General features: G+C 36.3%; 1 protein-coding gene and 1 long non-coding RNA gene across 3 annotated transcripts; one reads left to right on the forward strand and one right to left on the reverse strand.

The window, feature by feature from the left end:
* The first annotated feature begins 320 nt into the window (after positions 1-320).
* LOC134853240 (trithorax group protein osa-like) lies at positions 321-20387 on the forward strand. 2 transcript variants are annotated; one of them, XM_063869206.1, is made up of 5 exons: positions 321-478; positions 12164-12389; positions 18069-18215; positions 19248-19359; positions 19898-20387. In XM_063869206.1, exons 2-5 carry the CDS (start codon positions 12264-12266, stop codon positions 20302-20304), a joined length of 792 nt encoding a protein of 263 aa, XP_063725276.1. In that variant the 5' UTR covers positions 321-478; positions 12164-12263; the 3' UTR covers positions 20305-20387. The 2 variants fall into 2 exon arrangements, with proteins under 2 accessions (XP_063725276.1, XP_063725277.1); XM_063869207.1 differs by lacking the exon at positions 321-478 and adding an exon at positions 11398-11448.
* Positions 5681-11259, reverse strand: LOC134853385 (uncharacterized). Its single transcript, XR_010164358.1, has 3 exons — positions 10983-11259; positions 6066-6196; positions 5681-5857 (listed from the first exon to the last, which is right to left on the reverse strand). It is a non-coding gene; the product is annotated as an uncharacterized LOC134853385 (long non-coding RNA).
* Positions 20388-20451: the final 64 nt, after the last annotated feature.

The raw sequence follows: 20451 nt of genomic DNA on the forward strand, positions 1-20451 counted from the left end.
GTCTTCCAATCTAAAGTTCAGTAGCTCGCTGCTCAGAATAAACCGTGTTCCTGGTTGTTAGATTGAGAGAGCCTTAATCACCCAGAACAAAGTGTCAAAGATTTCATGTCGGTCTTTTAAGTATGCACGATCCTACAAAATCAGAGCTAAAAAGCTGTTCTATGCATGTTTTTGTTCTTTCGCGGCGATCTTTACTCAGTAATGATATTATATCTTACCTTATTTATCTCTATAAGTTATCTGTATTCCGTGTTTGATGATTAGCCCGTGGCACCATTTTCAAACCAATTACCTTACACGATCTTCACGGTCTGAGAATTTGAATGGGAACAGCTGTTTTGTTTTACTTATTATATCTTCTGTGTCAGTTGCTTTTATTTAAAGCAAAGTGTTGGCTGCTACGCCCGAGGAAATCACCTATCTAACCAACTTATTTTTACCATTTAGATTATTATTAAAAAGCGCCAAGCTGTCGCAGGTAAATTTTAATCGCATCTAAAAACACTTTAATCGCAGCTAATCTCAAAGATATTTATAATTATAGCAAAAAATTGAGACTTCAGACATTCCGGACCTTTTTCAAGCGTTTGCAAAGTCAAAAAGGTATCTGTTGTTTTTCGATTATAATAAAACGCTTCAACCGCATTTCTTGCGAAAAAGAAGGAAAAATAAAAATAATTACAAACCTTTGAGTTTTAGGATAATTTTTTTGGTTGCATATTTTGATCTCCTCTTTACTCGTGTTCATTTTTTGAAATTTAGTCATTTCGTTGCATAAAAACGAAATGGGCATACCCTTTTTTCGGTACAGGAAATTCCTTTTTTTCTACTGAACTCCATGTGACAATTTCCTATAAGGCGAAGTCAAGGAAAAACACCAAGCCGAGATCGCTTTCGCTGCGAGTGATCAAAAAATGAAAAGCCCTAAAAGTACTACGCTACCACGCAAGATTAACTGTTGTATTCGAATTAACTTGATTTACTCACCTGTTTCACTTCCAGCAAACTTAAAATAGTTGCAAAAAGTTTTCAAAAAAATTGTGGAAAATTTTTTATGATATTATATTGATTTTCCGAGCGCTCACAGAACACTGAAAAGACCTCAATTTGAAAAAATATATTTATTGAACACAAATCAGGTCGAAATTGCCGTTTTTAGATCTTTTTGGATAGTTTTGACCAAAAAATTGCATTTCTTTTTGGCGCGTGCTCCCTCAAAATTAGTTCGTATTGGTGCCTAATGTGCCTTGAGAAAATTTTTAGTTGTTCGGCCGAAATTGGATGTCCTCAACTTAATCGAGGGTGAGAGAGGTCGAATTCCTGAGGGAAAGGAAGCGTCCATTTATACCCTCCCCCTTCTAAATCCACTGGGTTTTTCAAATACTTGTTTATGACTAAAACACTTGCTTATTGAAAAATTAATCCAGATAGAAAAAAAATCAATTTTGTAGAAACGTTTGCCACCCATGAATCTTGTTTCGAGCATAACAGAAAAATGTACCTAAATGTCAAAGACAAGGTCTTTTTTTAAATCCTTATAAAAAAGTTGAGCAATTTTCTGCTCCAACACGACCAGAAGTATTGATACTAGCATTAATTATTATTCCGACTTTCGTAACGAAAGTAACGGAATATTTGTGCTCTGGGTGGGTTATTTTCGACTTTTTAACCAGCCATTTTTGACGAATTTTTTTTTCATATCAATCGAAAGCTATTGTTGTCGTGAGCTTAAGTTTGAAAAAATATTTTACTTGTGATCAATTACGGGGCTTTAAAGATTGCCATTTTTGCTCAACGGGACAATTAATAACGCGTAAGCGTAGATTTAATCCATCTTAAAAATCGTTCCAAATTGGTTGAAAGAAGCTTATTTGCCATAATTGATTTGTTACAAGAAGCCAGGTTTTGTTACCAGGTTCTGTTCTTTATATGGCGTGTGGGGGCGTTGATTTTCAAAAAAAGTCTGAAATTTTAGAAAAAAAAGTTTTCATTTTATTTTGTTTCATTTAATTTACTGTTCCATAAATCTTAAAAGGCAGTCGGAACATTCAGAGATTCGCCTTGATACGAGCACTCTTTTTAATAATCTCTGTTGCACAACAGTTTCACACCAAACGAAATGAAATTTTCAATTAATGGGACATTTTTTTGGTTGAGCACAAAATTGATAGCACGGAAAAAAAATAGAAAAAAATTAGAATTAATCTTTCATGGATGGTGGTTTAAGTATTTAAAAATTAGACAAAATACTTTTAAGAAAGACTTGATCTGAGTTGGTTTCAATGAGGAATAGAAGCAATAAGAGATAAAGCACCAAAAGAAACTTCGCCCTTTTTTCTCACAACAAAATATGATAGCTGCAACTTTTAGAGAAAGTGACGAATATTTGTGCTCGGAGTGGTTTTTCTTCAGAAAAATTTCGATTATTTGTCAAATTGGGACAGTTTTCGTGTTGACCAAAAAACTACGCATACAATTTCCATGCAAGAAAAATACAATTCCATAAATTTCAAATCATACAATTCATACAAAGTACCGAAACTGCATGAAACGTATATAAAGAGTAGTTTTCATATATGGAAATTTCATGACTAGTTTTTCATAAACTAAAACGGGTTTTTTCTTCATTTAACTTGTTCTTCAAACTTTTGGGTTGTGTTCGAATGTGCACACAAGTTGCAAAGATGCTCGTTACTCGCAGTTTGAAAGAACAAATGGTTGTGTGTCTTGCATGTAGAATACGTTGGAAACAACCTCTAAAACATCTTTTCAAATTTAAGCGCACGACAGCAATACTTTTTGAATGACAAACACAAAAAAATTTCGTCAAAATTGGCTATTTAAAAAGAAGAAATTTTTTTCTGATGAAAAAAAAACTCTTGAAGAGTTCTGAAATAATAAAAAACCATTTGTTTATTTCTGATTGGTTTTGAGCTTAAACTTTACTTAAGATCTACGTTAATCTTAATTATTAAATGATTTTTATCAGGTAAAACCAGAGAGTCTTTTTCGGATCTTAATTTCAAATTGACGACACCTATAAACGAGCAATTTTTGGTCCATTTTCAGCCATGGAAAGAATTGCCCAAAAATGGCGCTCCATTGAGTTCAATTTCTAAGATAACTAGGTAACCAATTGCACTAAAAACTAGACTTATTTCCCTGATCGAGGTGCTCACGATGTTTCGACCCTCTCGACCAAAGTTCGGAGTGTTTCGACCGTGATCGATCAAATTTTGATAAGTCTTCGCCAGGCTCGCGGAATCTTTCAAAGGCGATTGACCGATTTTTGATGTTTCTACCGTCTTCAGTAAATGTGGATATCGTTTGACCGTGCTCGACTAAACTTTGATATATTTCAACCGTCTCGAGCAAATGTGCATGTGTTTTGGTCGTGCGAAATTTTGATATGTATCGATGATAGTTAAGGTAAAAATCTTTCGACCGCGCTCGACTAAATTTTCATGTTTAGACGGTGGTCGCAGTGTGTTTTGATTGTGATTGACCATTTTTTGATAATTTTTGACCGTCCACATTAAACGTTGATATATTTCATTCGTCTCGAGAAATTTTGAATGTGTTTTGAAAGCGCTTGACCAAATTTTAGTATGATTCCGCACTCTAGAGCAAATATGGATTTGTGTTGACCGCGCTCGACCAAAATCTGATGTTTCGACCAACTCGAGCAATTGTGAATGTGTTGTGAATGTGTTTTGCTGTGATAAATTTCTATCGTCTCGAATAAATGGGGAGACCTTTTGACAGTGCTCGACTGAGTTTTGAATTGTTTTGACCGTTTCAATCAAATGTGGAAATATTGCGACGATGCTAGATCAAAGTTTTATGTTTCGACCGTCTCGATTAAATGTGGAGTTGTTTCGACATGCTCAATCAATATTTGACTTTTCGGTTTTCTCGTGCAAATGTGGATAAGTTTCGACTGTACTCAACCAAAATTTTATGTTTTGACAGTCTCGAGCAAATTTGGATATGTTTCGACCGTGCTCGACCAAATTTTTATGTTTTGACCGTCTCGATTAAATGTTGATATGTTTCGACCAGGCTCGACCAAATTTTGATGTTTCGACTGTGCTCGCAGTATGATTCGAGTTTTTGTGTTCGACTCAAACCCCTGTATCAACTATTATATTTGTTTGAGCTCGTTTATGTGCTGTAATTTAAAAGTGGAAGCAAAAAATGAGAACCTCGACCCGAATGTTTTGCTGTGGCTTTTTTTTTAGGTTGACCAAATAGATTTTCCGAGCTTTTCTAAAGCACTAAAAAGACGCTGTTCTGGGCCAATTTTCTGCGCCGCAGGCAAACTTTTGAAAAACAGGTAAAAAAAAGCCGTTTTTGGGAACTTTTTAGAAAATTTTGACTAAAAAATTGCGTTTTTTTTGGCGCGTGCTTCTCCTCAAAATGAGGATATATTGGCGCCAAAGGCGCCTTTAGAAAATTTTTAGAATCGATCTGCCAAAAATGGATTTCTTAAAAAGTACCAAGGGGGGACCCTTTGGGTCGGCAGAGGGTCGAATCCCTGAGAAGGGGGCGTCCGCCCCCCGCCTCCCCCCCCTAAATCCGCCCCTGATTTATACGCCTAATAACAAAAATTACCCAAAAAATCAGTAAATTTTTCATCGTGTTTACATCTGCGAAGTAGTTTCAAACGTCCATGAAAAAATAGATAAGACTTGAAAATGTTATCAAAATTTTTCAAAACTTTTCCTAAGCGCTATTTAAACTAAAAAGTAGTAGCTCTCGCATCTGCAACTAATATGATCTGCCAAATATCTTGTGTAATTTGAGCCGAATTAAATCATGCTTACGCATTAACAGAACAACAAATTTGGCGCTTTATTTTCTCATTATTTTCAAATCCCATTACTCTGTTAAAAAAAACATTCATGAGAAATCTTTTACATTTGAGCTCATTGCATTAATATTTTTCAAGCACATGGAAAATCCTTCAAAAACTGTTCCTTGAAAAAATATCAAAAGTTTTCTCGAGAAAAAATCATTCCAGCAAATTTTTTTTTTCAATTTCTTGAAAAGTTGGAACAAAATTCTAATTTAGTTTTGTACAGTTCCGGCAATAGCAAAAGACGGTTTGATACGAAATGATTTTCAGTTCTGCTGCGCTTTTCGACTAAATTGAGTAATCTAGAGATGATTCGTCGTTGTTTTCTAAAAACCCTCCTCAATTGAATGCTTGCGTTGGATTATCGCTGTCAACTGAAGTTTCAGAAAAAGATTGAATCAAAAGATTTTTTGGCCATCATTTGCAAAGTATGCGAATTTTGCGCAGGGACTGAAATATGGGTTTTAAAGTGAGCAAATAGAACAAAATTATTATTAAGTTATTAAGACCATTCATCCACGGGGGAAACGACCAACACAAGAGCTGTACAGCTCATCACGGCAAACCGCTGTTGTGCCCCTGTTTAAGAACTACATGCACTTTTTTGGCTATTTTTCTGTGCTGGGTAATGTTGCTTCACCCTCAAGCAAGGAGCACGGATCATGGTGGGCCTCGAACATCAGACCTCTCGATTGAGAGGCGGAGACGTACCGACTTCACCACCGCTCGCTTAATTATTCTTAAAAATCTGAAAAAACTTCAATTGTTCAGTTCTTATTGCGTTTCTTCGTCTTTTCTGATTAAAAAGAAAAACAGCACTACTTTAATTTTGATACTGGATATTTGAGTTTTCTTTGCAATTTCATTTTAGTGCTAGTTTTATTTTCGGAAATACATGGCCGATGATTTCTTTTTCAACTCGGGAATCGGTGCTACGAAAAAGTGTTTCTCTGCAAATCCTTGCTGCGGTCCACCTATTGAATTAGACTCGAGCTGTTCCTGAAACAGATAAGACCTTCACAATTTGAGGAACTTGTCGTTCAGGAGTTTCTAAATTTTTTAGTTCGGTAAAACTTATCCATAAAAATATTGATTTTAAGTGATCATAGCCTCACTGAATAAAATAGAAAAACTCGCCTGTATTTGAAAACGATTCGAAATTAATGCAAATTTATATATTTTTTCAGTTTCGATTCAATTTGCTGACCTGTTCCCGTCTAGTAGTTTTCATCGCGGAACCGCTTCGCTTCCCGTACAAACCCGGGTGAATTTGTGCAAGTTGTCTTTGTTGTCAATCAGCCACTGTTTCGAAACACGACCCGCACTGATGCTGCTAGCCTGCAACATATAAAGCACATTTTAAACTAGAAAGAAGCTTTGTTAGTAAAACCAAAATTTTAAAACGGTATGCTGCTATAATTTTTTTGGATCCATGACAATCTATTCTATGCCATTCTACCCTATTCTAATCTACCCTATATTCCAATCAACCCTATGCCAATCAACCCTGTGCCAATTTAGCCTATGTTCTTTAAACAGTTCGATTGGTCAGAGACAACTGAGCTGACTATCTCGGCTTAAGGTCGCCTGTTACCTGAAAGCGAGATAAAGTTAGAGGCGATAACCGGCTCTCCGTGGACAAGTTCCACCCTCTCCATGGACAAGTTTTTGATTAAAAAAAGATTATTTTTTTTCAAAAAAAAGAGATGTTTTTTCCAAATCATCCTCTGACACATCATTTTTTAAAACACTTAATTCTGGGGCAGCTTTCCAACCCCTCGCCCAAAACGAGAAAAAATTTAAACATAAAATAACTACTTCTAAAACTCTGAAAACAGTGCTGTTTTTGGTGTTTAGTTTATGGCTGATAAGGTATTGCTGATATGGCTGATTGGCTGTTTAGATGGAAAAAATTGGTACGCTCACCACCACCCCTCTTACTAGAAAAAAAATAAATGGCCAAGTAAAACAGTAAACTGCTGAATTCTGATTGGGTGAAAAATATAGCTTGAACCAACGAACAACCTCATTCCTAAACTGATTATGGGGAAAAGATCGTTTACTTGTTACGTTTTTTCATGAAAATTTGGCAATTGTTTCTGTAGTTGGATCACTCAGCGCTATTGGCAAAGCAACCTGATAATTTTTATTTTTGCCTCAATCTGTTTATCTATCAGCATCGATGAAATTTTTTTTCAATTTCTTTTTTTTTTGCCAGGTTTTTGCAATTTTTGAACTGGCTCTTCTGGTAGGGAAAATTTTTACATACATCTGAAAACTATTGATGCCTCCTGAACAACATTTAAAAATTATTATCAACCAGCGATCACACTTGTAAAATTGTGTATTTTTAAAAATGCCAAATTGGTCCATTTTGGACATTACCCGTGCGACATATTTAGAGCAGTTTTCGTTCCAAATTGAGGCGCGTTTTGATCCTAACAATACGTCACTAAAAATTAATTAAGGGTGGGCCGTTAGTTCAACACTTTTGTACATTATATAGCGTGTGGGGAATTTTTTTTTTAATCCTGCAAAAAGTTATTTGATAAGCTTATTAGTAAGCCATGAAGGGCAGTCAAAACAATCAAGAATTTTTTGTTCCGACTTCTAAAGAAAATGGGAAAATTTTTTTATTGGATTGATTTTTTTATCAGCCAAAATTCGGTGATTGAATCAAAACTTTTAAGAAAAAACTTACATACCCCATTGCAGATATCGACTCCGTGAACTCAAATATAAACAGAGTTTTTTTGTAAAATATTGGGGATTGAAAAGTTGCCAGCCATTTTGGCCATGCTTTGGAATAGCCTACATGTTCTTTGAAGACTTGTTATGCCGGCATCTAAGAAAAGTGAAAAGAAATTTAATTGAAATGGATCTCTGTAGTCTAAAATTTTATAAAAAAAATCAAATCCCCTGTGACTATCAGACCACAAAAGGGAATAAAGACTTGATTTTTATCCATTGTTTTATCAAATTTAAAGTTAATTATAATCCATTTAAATTCAATTAGAATGAATTTTTTCTACTTTATTTTTGTTTGGTGTCGTTCAAACTTCAGCAAAAACTTCTGCAACGATTTCTGCAAAAACATGATCTGCAAAAGCAGATTTTTCAAAAGATCTGCAGATTTTTCAAAAGTTCTGCAAAAGCATTTTTCGTATGAATAATGCGAAATTATGCAAAACGGGTCCACAGCTTACTCTATTTTTAAACCTCAGATTTTTCAAAATGCAAACGTTTGCCCTTTTCCCTCCCCATTTGTCCTTTGTCTTTTCCCACCGCCACTCCCCCCCCCCCATCACCAGAACCAATCCCCAAACACCAAAAAATACAGGTCGAAGTTCCATTTTTCAGAAACTGCATTTTTCAGCGCGCTGTTTCTCAGGGTAATTAGATACATACAACTCTTGTTTAAGTAAATTGAGAAAATGTTTCAAATGAGCAATTTTTTGCGCATCTCAAAAAAACGAAAAAAAAAATCAATATAATGAAGTTGCATTGTCTTTATCTGTAAAAGTGAAAATTGATCGATTATAATTGATTTGCAAAGTTTTTTTTTGATAAAAATAACCATAAAGTCCGTTTTTAATTGATCATAGTTGATTATTTTTCTCTTATAGATATAGACAATAAAAGTCAGATTTAATCATTATTTTTTCGTAGAGCTCCAGTGCAGTTGATGCTGAAAACGCAACTCAAGAAGTTTTTGCGTCGCAATTTAACCCGTACTAGGCAACCGTTCAAAAGTAAATGGCGGCTAAGCGGTCATAACAATTCAGTACGAATCCAATTTTCACACTTGATGTTAGATATAGTCCAGATTTTATGGTTTTTTAATTTGTCCTTGATTAAAACTATTCGATACTGACGGCAGCCGGAGGAGCTTTGCCAGGATATATTAGTATTCTTGTTAGTTCTTTCTCCCTGATCTGAGTGAGGAGAAATTGATTTGAACGAAAGTGATGGCCTTGATTACATAGTCTTCAAGGTGGCGGCCAGTCATTAAGCAGAATTCGTCTAAAAGCAAAATGAGTCCAAGAGCAGAAAAAAAGGAAAAATAACAACTTCTATAAGCTAATCGGTAAAATAATCATCAGAAATGTCAATAATAGCAAAGCAACGAACATTTTATGCATAATTTGAGCAATTTAATCAAGAATTTTAAAAAAATTAATCAAAAAACCTAATGAAATTAGTCAATTCATGCGTAATTTATTCGTTTTCTTGGTATTTTTTGACGATTATAATAATTGTTTTATCAATTAGCCCTTATAAGCCAATATAAGTCAATATTTATCTGTTTTTCTGCTCTTGGACCCATTCTGCACTTGGACCATTCTACTTATTGCTCCGCCTCCCTTCAAGGTTTCTTCTCATACATATATGTACTATATTTTTTTCAGATAGTCGCTGCCAAATGACAATCAATTTTTGTCTTCGAAATTTTTAAGCAGACATTCTGATTGATTTTCATTAAGCAAAAGTTTTTTTATAAAACCCAAAATTAAAAACATACAATTGGCAGTTCATACATGTCTGTACTAAGCTTCAGGATAGCAATTCTTGCTTCCAATAAGAGCTATCTGTCCATTTTAAAAATGTTCCATCTGTAATCTGGGCCAAATTTTGCAGCACCATAAATCAAACTTTAGTTAAACTTAAGCACTTTGATTCAGTAAAAATATTTATCTTAAAAAATGCTTTTATTTTTGCCTTCAAGTATAAATAGTTTAAGTTTCGCAAACTTGGCTTCAAAACATTTTTGTGAAACTTCCTGATGAAATTGAAAGTCGTTCAAGATGCTGATAACAGAATTCTATGCGAGAGCGTGGGGATGAACAAAAACATTAGCATACAAAATAGGGTTTTTGCCAGCTTTATTTACAAGTTATCGCGTGCTTTTGTAACTAAATTTTCAGCTCTGTAGCAGCAATCCATATCGTGATTCTGAAAAAATCGGACAAAAATTTTGGCATCGAAATTTAGTGGCAGATGCATGAAATTTATTCGTTTTTGCTATTTTTTGTTCCAATTTTTGAAAGAAACGGAATATTTATGCTTGGGGTGGTTTTTTATCCAAACATTTTTCGGCGATCGAAGTAAAAATTTTTAACAGTAAATCTTTAAGCGCCTTGGCGACTCCTAATCGAAATATTAATGTTTGGCGAATAATCCCGCACAACAAAATCATTGTTAATAATGTCGTACGACTAATATTTTCACACTCGATCTTCGACATTGTTCAAAATTAATAGTTTCTCATATATTCTCTTTTATCTAAAACTATTTGAGACCAATTGAAGGGCAGTCAAAACATTCGGGTTTTGCCCTGATATACGAGCATTCTTACGTTAGTTCAAACTGAATGAAAGCTATGTCATTTTTTTTGTTGTGCTCATTTACTACCAAATTTCTGATATAGCAGAATAAGATCGATGACCGAAATGTTTTGGATAGTATTAGTATTATGAAATCTGATCGGCTTATGTGTAATGGAACACCTCTCAAATTTTCATGCTATTGTTCCGTTTTTCGATACGAAAGTAACGGAATATTTGTGCTCGGGGTGGGTTTTTTTTTCTTCAGACAAATTTTGACTTTTTAACTAGCCATTTTTGACAGAATTTTTTTTTATCATTCAAAAGGTATTGTTGTTCTAAGCTTAAATTTGAAAAGATATTTCACCTGTGATGATTTTTCGTACAGTTATGGGGGTTTAAAGATTGCCATTTTGACCAATTTGGGACAATTAACGCGCGATATATTTCGGGCTATTAACGCGTAAGCGGAGATTTAATGCGTCTTAGAAATCGTTCCAAATTGGTTGAACGAAACGTATTCGCCATAATTGATTTGTTAAAATGAGCGAAATTTTTTTTTTTACTTTATATGGCGTGTCGGGGGATGATTTCATAAAAAAAATTCAAATTTTAGAATTTTTTTTTTCATTTCTATTTTATTAAATTTATTTTTTGATGTTATTACTGCCCCATAATGCTTAAAAGGCAGTCGGAACATTCAGGGCTTCGCCCTGATACGAGCAGTCTTGTTTATCTTTATGCTAAAATTACGGTCCCCGGAAGTGTGCATACAAAATTCGCCATGATAAAAAACTTACCAAAATTGAGAGTAGTACGAGGCTCAGAATAACTTTATTCATTTTCAACGGCTAGAATCTACAAGTAATCGGTTTCTAATAGTGTTTATTATATAGGTATTTGTTGGTGATAGTATTTTATGACAGCAAAACCAGGTTAAAAGCAATAAGAGTCGGAGATGAATATTTTAAAAGGGTAATTTGTCAGAGAACAATAACAGAAAAAAAATCGGTCTAACCCCTTTTTTACCACTATTTTGAGACCAATTCGGGGGCAACAAAAGACAACCCGATTATAAATGGCAATAATTGGAAGGAAAATGGTAATAAGTTATGGGTCATTAAATTTTCAATAAAATAGTGATAAAATGGAAAACTCAATAGGTTGAAGCCCCACAAAATCACTCGGATATAAAACCTTTTCAAAGTTTTGTGCCTTTTTTCTCGTGGTTACCCCCTTAATCGACTATTTTAATAATACTTTATAGTAATAAATGTTTTTGTTTCATTCAGAAAATTCCCGCTATCCCCAATCTCCTATTTGTTATTTTAAATGTTACCAATAGAGCGTTTCTTAATTAAAGCTTTTTCTATTTTTTTTTTGGAAAAGCTAATGATTGTCATTAACACTAAATTTGGTAGTGTGCAGCCTTACTAACGTTGAAAAGGCAACATTTTTTGTCAGAAAACAGCAATTTTGGCGACACTTAATTATTTGTTTTTAAATAGTTGATTTATACCATAATTTAACGAGAGCGGGTTTATGGAGAAGAAACAAACGCAACTAAAGCAAAAAAAACACCTCTACCCCACCCTCTTGTTTTTTCAATTGCCCAGCGAAGATTTTAATAGCGACACACAGTCATTCACCAGCCCCTCCTTCCCCGGATTGGACCTCCTCGCCACTTTTGGGTTCTATGACTTTTGGTCGACAAACCCTTTATTTTTTCGAGCTGCTTTTGCCAATATGCTTGTTTTGAACTTCCCTCCCCCTTTGGTACTTTTTAAGACATCAATTTTCGGCTGAACGACCCTAATTTTTTTTCTAGAATATGCTTGATTTGAAGGGAGAAAGCTCCCCTTCCCCCTCGAGGAAATCCTAGGTTCGCTCCTGCTTCTAATGCAAGTTCACGAAAGATTAGAAAAAAAACAGAAATTGAAGTTTATATTTTTGGAACAAACTGAGCGCATATTGGTTTCAGGCAAAGAACTTACGAAGACAAAGTGTGCTATCACGACTACGAATGTCGCAACTTCACCGCCGAGGCAGAGTTGGAAAAACTGAGGAACATCTACGTGAACATGACTAGCGATGTGAACTCGACACTAATCGCTGAGCTGAAGATCTACGAATGTTGTGATGCAAATGCGACTTACGCAACTGGCGACTACTCTTCAGGCTATGACGACGAAGATTATGAGGATGACGTAAGATTTGAAACACTCCTGAGATACTTTTTAAAAGCTTTTGAGTAACTTTTGCAAAAGATTTTGAGTAATTTTCCTCAATTTTCAACGTGAACTATAAATAAACTTCTGAAGGCGCCTTCGACGCCAATATAACTACATTTGAGGGGGAAGCGCGCGCCAAAAAACGCATTTTCTTAATCAAATAGTTTTTGAAAATGCTAAAAACGCCATTCTTAGCTTGTTTTTCAAAAAAAAATAATGCATGCCGCTCAAAAAATTGTTGATAGAATAATTGTTTCGGAGAGTTCGAAGAAACAAATTGGTCGACCTAAAAAAAGTTTTCAAACTTATTTCGAAAAACCGCTTTTCCATAGAAAATTTCTGCGCACGCCAATGGCAGAGTTGAAACTATGTGAAAAAACACCAAGCATATCTGGCATGAATCTATATGTCATACCTTATGGTATGCGTAGATCTTCAATACCAAATCCGAGCGGAATTGGCAAATACGACGACTGAGGTTACGTGTAAAAAAGACAACTGTTTGATAAAACCATTTATTTCTTGCTCTGCCGATCACTCGGTGTGGCTATGGAGGTAGTTTTCAAAAGATACAAGGCCATTCGATCAGTATAGATTACTATATGTATATTCAAATATAACCACTGTTATGGTTTTGCCATTCCGGCCGGATAACACTCCCCCTGGAAGTCAAAAATAAACTTGAGTTTTTGAGTCCAAGTAGACTTAAGTTGAATTGCGAGTTTATTGAGTCCCTTCATATTTTATTGATTTATTGAGTCCCGAGTTTATTTCGTCTTTCGTTGTCTTCTTGTTTTTTGATCGATACCAAGAAAAACCTCTCTAATATCTGATATCATTCTGCTTGAACTGAAAGTCGGGGACACCAAATCCAATATTTCCATGCTTTTGTTTTTAGGTTTGGGTTTTATTGTTTTTGAAAATTTCACACATGCTTGATATTCTGGCAATTTTTCATGGAAACCCATCTCGTGGGTTTAACTTTTTATTTTCGAGTTGTTCCCCTCCCTTTATTTGTTGGTCGGTGACTCGATAGAAAATTGTTTCTTTTTGGGTTCCGTTGGCATTTGCTTAGCTTCGTTAATTGCACTTATTGGTACTGGAGTTCCCAACGCTCCCGCCAACGCCGATTGTCGGTTCTTAGTAGATTTCTTGGTTACTTCTGCCGATATTCGTGGTAATTGGGGATGCGTCTTCTTTTGATTCAGTCTGCTCGGAGATGGGGCCGTGTTCTCGAATGTAGAGGACCAAGCCTCACTTGATGACGTTTGTTGCTCTGGCGTCTCAATGTCCCTGTTTGTTGGGGTGCTGATCTCTTTTTGTAGTTCTGACCTGAATTGCATTACTCTTGTTGGGTTTATCTGCGCTAGATTTCCTCCTGACTTCTGTCCTGTTTGCTTCGCGTTTTTTTTTCTTTGGCTATCTTGTGACTGCTACTGTTTATCTTTTCTTGACATCTTCCTTTTTTTGAACATGGGATGTTGTGGCGCGTTTGGTTTTTCAATGTCCAAAACAATTGTAAACCTAGTCCTGTTCTCTGCGCGGATCTACATGCAACGTACTTGCTTAGTCGTGAGGGTATGCAAGATCCATAAATCAACAGATTGGGGACAAATGCGAATCCGCCATTTCTTGGTATTCTCGGTGGCTTACCCAATGTCTGCACCCAAGCTGTGTGTGTGGTGTGTAAATTAAGATTTTCCCGTTCGTAGTTTTTGTATTTTTGTTCGATGTTTCTGGGTCTTTTTTTTGTAGCTACTCTTATTTTTCTCGTTGCCACTTCATCTGTCCGTTTTTTGGTGTTTGCATCTACCTGGTGTTGTATCAACTTGTATCTTAGATATAACTTTTCTCGCTCTTTAAATAATGTCTGCCTAGTTTTCACACGTGTTTCCTGTTGGGCTGCTTGTGCTGGTTTTATAGTTTCCTTGTTCAAAGGTTCTTGTAGGAGGTCTGATGGCCGCCGTTTTTAACCACTTTGTCTTCAGGCGTGTTTTGCATCGTCCCAGTTTAGGTTATTTGCTGAGCTTGTTGTTATACTTGATTATAGTGTGCTTGGTTTTGTCCTATGTGTGCTTCGAATGGCGAGATTTTCAGCCACTGGAGTGATACAAAATGTTTTGATTATTTCAGCTTTGTCTGATGCTATTTTATAAGGTAAGTTATTTTTGTCTATTCTCATAACTCTTAGCTTGCGTTTTAATGCTTGTATCATTCGTCTGACCACACCTATCAAGTTGTGATTGTTTGCAGATGCAAATAATTATTTGATGTTGCTTGATCCACAAAAAAAAACAGAACTTTTGACTCTGATTGCATCTGAATTTTGCGAGACGCCATTGATTGATTTATATCTTTGCATAAATCTTGTGGCTGCTCTGGTGTTAAATACCACTTTAGCTGTCGGAAATTCGACCAGTAATCTATGGCTACGAGTATATACGCTTCGCGGTTTAGTTCGTTGGGTAGAAGTCCTGCGAAATCTAGTTGAACCTCTTCATTCGGCTCGACTGTTGATTCGATTTGGAGTGAATGAATTTTCCCTAAAAATGGTCCTAAATTTTCACCTCGTTCAGTACATTGTCGGCAGTTTCGTGACATCTGGACAATTGATCTGTGTATGTGCGTAAACCAAATGGGTTCGCAGAGGTCGAGCATAGCGGCGGATCTTGGGTCCATGAGATGGATGCTTTCCAATAATGTCTGTCTTAGTTGAATTGAGAAGGAATGGTGTCACAATGCTGCTCGTGATCATTTTGTGGCTTGCCTCTAGTTTTTGTTGTGTACTACCTGTCATTGATGGTGCAGTTTCGTTTGGCTTGTCGGTTGATCCTAAAACCATTTTTGGATTTTGACTCTTCCTGTTGCATTTCCTCAGATAAGATTGAAATTGCAGTGTTCTCTGGATTTTGGATCCAGCGGAATTTGCGAGTAATCATATCGTAATCGATATTTGAGAAAACATTTTGACTTTTTTCCTTTGATTTTACTATCTGCGCTGTATTGTCCAGAAACAGTTCTGTATTGGGCAATTGATATTTGTTTTTGTGTATGATATTGTTAAATTTCTGGAAATCCAATGCCAATTTGGCAATTTGATCCTATTTATGGTTATTATTATGGGACTAATTAATTGGTTGTCTGTGCACTTGTTTAATTCAGTGATCTGCTTTTGTTTGATCAATTTTTACAGCTCTTTCTCGGCTCTTTCTTTCAAATGTATCGGACTTCTTCTTCCTTTTTCTTGGATCGGGACAACATTTTCGATCAATTGGGTTTTTATCAGATAGTTTTCGACTTTACCACTTCTCAAACACAATTGTTTGCAATTGTTTTTTATTCACTGTTTGATCTCTGGGTCTGAAATTTTGTTCTCATAAAGGCTGCCTATCTGCTCCTTTTTTGGTTTTACTTGTACCAGTTTAATGTCCTCCGATGATTTTCTCCTTTTGATCGTCTACGATGATGAACGGTGCTAATTGAACTGTTCATCATCCGAGTTCTAGTGCAATAATAATTCGTCCTTTCGGAAACATAAATTTTCCAAAATAAAATGCGAAAACTCGAGCAGCGTCCTCCGATGGGATGTAGTTGAAAGTCGTCGATTCATCGTTTGTCCTCAATTGTTGTGCAGACTTTTTCCTTGGAACATATCAGACTGCCGGAATTTGGAATGGCATTCATGTTCTCAGATGTCGTTTTCATTTTACTATGTGCTCGTTTAAGTCTTTTTTGGTTATTTTTGGTGTGTCTCTGACTTTAAACGCTTCTGCTATGGCCATAACTGTGATGTTGTCTAGTGGGATATCTTCCCATCCGTTTGTTGACATGATTTCAGCGAACGCCACTGGGTTACCTCTTCTACCTTTGTGATGTCTTCTTAGTTTTGTAGTTGTCATTCATTTCCTCCCACTCGCATGAAGTTAACTTTTGTAGATTAGCAAACTTTTGCAAAATCTCCCCTCTTTGCACTTCTAGAACAGATCTTATCTTTCGCGGCGCATGATTATAAAGGGTTCCGACCGAATTGTCTTCAGCATTTGTAATATTTCTTGTATTGTCCCACGTGATTTGTATTCTGTTCTCTTCTATTTTTCAATTTTCCTCGTGTGAAGTTCTATCGTCCTCATGAGGTCGGCCCCTTTGGTTAGTTTGTTAGTTTGCCTGTTTTTCCTTTCTCGAGGTTGTGTGTATCCCATAAATTCTAATTTTGTTGGTGTAGAAGTTGATGGACCGAAAAGATTTTTTTTGTTGCTCTACCGTGTTTGGTTCCCTTTTCTCGACAAGTTGCATATTCGTACGCATCTTGTGCAGATCGATCTCTGCTAATAGTTCTTTGGCTGTCTTTTTGTGGTTTATTTAGGCGGTAAACCTATCTTGTATGCATTCCTCTTCTGAATTTCCGCAGTCGGCCCTTTACGCCAATTTCACTAAATCTGTATGAAATTGTTGAAGTGGTTCATTTTTTCCCTGTTTTCGACAAATTAAGGCGTTCAAATGCAATTTTTTGTTCTGTTATGAAAAAGCTTCCACTATTGTTACTATTTGTCTCGTTTTCGTAGATTGTAGGGCCACGCCCGGTCTTTTTTCACTCTAGTTGTCTCTGGCCTTCAGCACCCAAACATAAGAATATGTAACTTTTGACTTTTGCCTCTACCTCGTTCCATCCAAAGGAATTGTTTGCACTCCTTTTTCTCGTGCTTTTAATACTTTATTCTCCCAGCCGATTATCTCTCCTTGTTTACGTACCCGGAAGTTTTTTGAGCGTCGGTTTCTCCATTTATTTTGACTTCGTATCTGGGTTCAGTCGGACCTGTGAGTGTCGCTTTGTCACGGCGTGAATTTCGTACTTCAATTCCATCTTTGGCGAATATGGCCATTTCCATTAGGGCCGCCCACTTCGACCATTCTAATGGTGAACCTGCAGATGCTCGCGGTCAAAATGGATCGATATTTAGCGGGTTCTTGGTATAGTTTGATGGATGTACCATGTCAAACCTTACGGTATGCGTAGATCTTCAATATCGAATGCGAACGAAATTGACAAATACAATGACGCAGGTTATGGGTAAATTGACAACTGTATGATAAACAAATTATTTTTTGCTCTGCCGATCACTCGGTTTGGCTATAAAGATGGCCTTGATTACCCACAAGGTCATGCCACCAGTATAAAAACAATTTATGTGTATATAATACAATAAACCTTATGGTTTCGCCATTCAGGAGGGATGACACTATCAAAAGAATGAAAAAAACCGGCATGAAATGTAGAAAGCGAGGATTTGGCGATGGGATGAGCAAAAGAGAACTGATTATATAAAGAATGTTCAGAGGGCCATGGTTTTGAGCAGAAAAGAGTGAACAAAAAATTTTTTATCAGTAAAAAAATAAAAAACCGTTAAAGACTTGTTTCAACCGACCAAAGAGAAAACTTTATTAGATTGTTGTCAGAATAGCTTCCAAAAAAATTCTGTTTCTTATATCATCAGTTAGTAAATTATAAATGGACAGCTACTGCTGTAGAAACTTTAATGGGATTGAAAGTATTCGAAAAAAAAACAATTTCATTTGTTTACTATTACTTTTCTTTTCAACTATTCTTGCAGGAACAAAACTTTCATATTTGTATAACAACCCTGTTGTGTTCTGCAGGTGATGACCCCTGGACGATGTTGTGTGAAGGAACCGATGCCAGTGTGGTTGGCCATTTTGATCCTGGTCATTCTGGCACTCATTCTGGCAGGCTGCTGCTTCCTCTGCTGTTTCATTCGACCCAAACTGGAGGGACTCTGCAACCAGGTAACAATCTCTTGGGGGGAGGGTTTGAAGGACCGAATGCTTGAAAAGTTTCAACCAATCAAAATCGCTAAGCGTTTCTATTGGCCAAATGCCTTTCTCACAAAATCGAAGTCAATATTAACAGAAAATGTTTTAAATCAGTGGAAAATAATCAAGAATAATACAAATTGCGGGTTACAACCGCAATACTATTCAGATAAAAATCAAGATTTATGAGTTCAAGTTCATAAGAAATTTTCAGTCTTGAAAATTCATCTGCTTATTATTTAGTCGGTCAGTATTAACACTAATGGCATGGATTTATTTTCTTACTTTGAGATTTTCACGAGGGGGGTAGTTAAAAAACTAGTAAGCAAGATCCCTGCCGGAAAATAAACCAACCAAAAACACTAAAAAATACAGAGGAATATGATAAACGCATGTAGCTACAAAAACATGCAAATTTTAACCCAAATGCCGATTAGTCGTTGCCGATTAGAACACTCTGCTCTGGGACTTTCAGGCGGACCTTCGAAAATGTATCTCCGAACTTTTCTCTGGTTTGCAAAAAATTTAAGAACTCTTTTAAATAACTGCCAGGACCTATTTTTCTTAAACATTTTGCGGATCAGGTTTTTTAACAAAAAGTAGGAAATTGGCGAAATTGGACACATTTGGAATAGTTTCGACCATGGAGTTTTTTTGGCTCGCATTCGCCACTCAAAATATTATATGATGGCGGCGAAAATTTCAAAGGTGGGGGTCAACAAAGTAAAGGCATAAACGCAATACAAATTGTTTGACTGGCTGGAAAAGTTTGAGTGATAAAAACTCTAAAAACTCTGAAGTTGTGGTAACCAATCGACCCCCCCCCCCTCCCTAAATTTCAAAATGCCTTTTGCTGCGAACTGTATTTTTGTTTTGAGTTGGTCTAATGTCGCTTCTCAGGCTTCAAAATGGTAAATAATTATGTGAACAAAAGAATGCATTTTATTGATTATAAATCTGAAGACAAATTATTTTCTATTATCTATTAATATTACATTTGATTAGTATCAGCGACCTCACATCTCACACGACACCATACAGACTGTGGCTGCCCTGAAGATACTCACCAGTGACATTGGAGGCGGGGGAGGGGGACAGAACAGCAACCCCTTTGGAGGTACGTGACACAGGCTTTAATTTCCAACAGAGCCCCCCCCCCCATTTTCTTTTTATCTCCTTTTCAGTTTCGTGTGAACCATTAAAAAAAGTCTACATGCGCAAAATCTGTCATCGATTCTATATAAATTATTTTTCTGCACATTATTTAGAATGTAATTTTCCTTACTGGCACATCATTTTGAGAACAGTTTCAGCCGAAGAAAAGATTAAACAATTTTTGGCCAACATTAAATGAATTTGGGATTTTTTTTTGCAAACATCGTACAAAGAACTCTTTCAGATGAATAACAATCTTGCGAAGTTCCAACAAGATTTTTCAAGATAGCTAAGTTGAGATGCAAACGCCGTACTTTGTAAGATCTTGCGAGAATTTTTAGAGAATTTTTAGGGATACAGATCTGCGGGTTAGAACATGGCGTACAGAACAAACATTCCCACGTTTTCTCGTCTTCGAAACTATCAAAAAAAATTGTTTGTATTATGCCTCGAATAAATTACACCTCATGCAAATTAAATGACCTTGTTTGTTGTTTTAGGTCAACCGAATTGGGGTCCGGGCCAAACAATCCCACCTCCCCCTCCCCCGATGACTCAATCAGTCCATCCTAATCAGCCCCCACCCCCACCTGGATATGCTCCCAACCACTACAACCCAAACATGGCAGCCCATCCCCCTCTTCAACAAGGGTACCAATACACACCAGGGTACACACCCACCAACCAATCAGCAGCACCTGGACAGTATCCAGGGGCCTACAATAACTACCCCCCGAATCCAAATCCTTACCCGCCATCAGGGGGTCAGTCTTATAACCAACCTCATCAAAATTCGCAGCAGCAATCGCTTCCGTACCCAGTTTCAGATTCTGGGGGTTATCAGCAGTACCCTAGCATGCCAGAAGCGCCACCGTATCCGGAAAGCAAAACAACCTCTCTGGCTTAGATGAGAACTGCAAAAAAACTCTGCAAGAAATTAATGTTCTGCATGTGAATGTCAATTAGACTTTTTATAATGCATTTTTCATAAATTACCTTAAATTCACAATTGATAAAATCAGAGATATTTATGTAATTTTCGATAAAATTACAC

This window comes from Symsagittifera roscoffensis, chromosome 8 (genome assembly GCF_963678635.1).
Source record: "Symsagittifera roscoffensis chromosome 8, txSymRosc1.1, whole genome shotgun sequence".
Classification (NCBI taxonomy): Eukaryota; Metazoa; Xenacoelomorpha; order Acoela; family Convolutidae; genus Symsagittifera; species Symsagittifera roscoffensis.

Excerpts from the sequence above, each read along its gene's own strand:
- LOC134853240 (XM_063869206.1), top strand. The coding sequence starts at position 12,264 with ATGACTAGCGATGTGAACTCGACACTAATCGCTGAGCTGAAGATCTAC. Across the intron at positions 12,390-18,068 it reads ACGAAGATTATGAGGATGAC|GTGATGACCCCTGGACGATG; the intron begins GTAAGATTTGAA and ends TGTGTTCTGCAG. Across the intron at positions 18,216-19,247 it reads TGGAGGGACTCTGCAACCAG|TATCAGCGACCTCACATCTC; the intron begins GTAACAATCTCT and ends ACATTTGATTAG.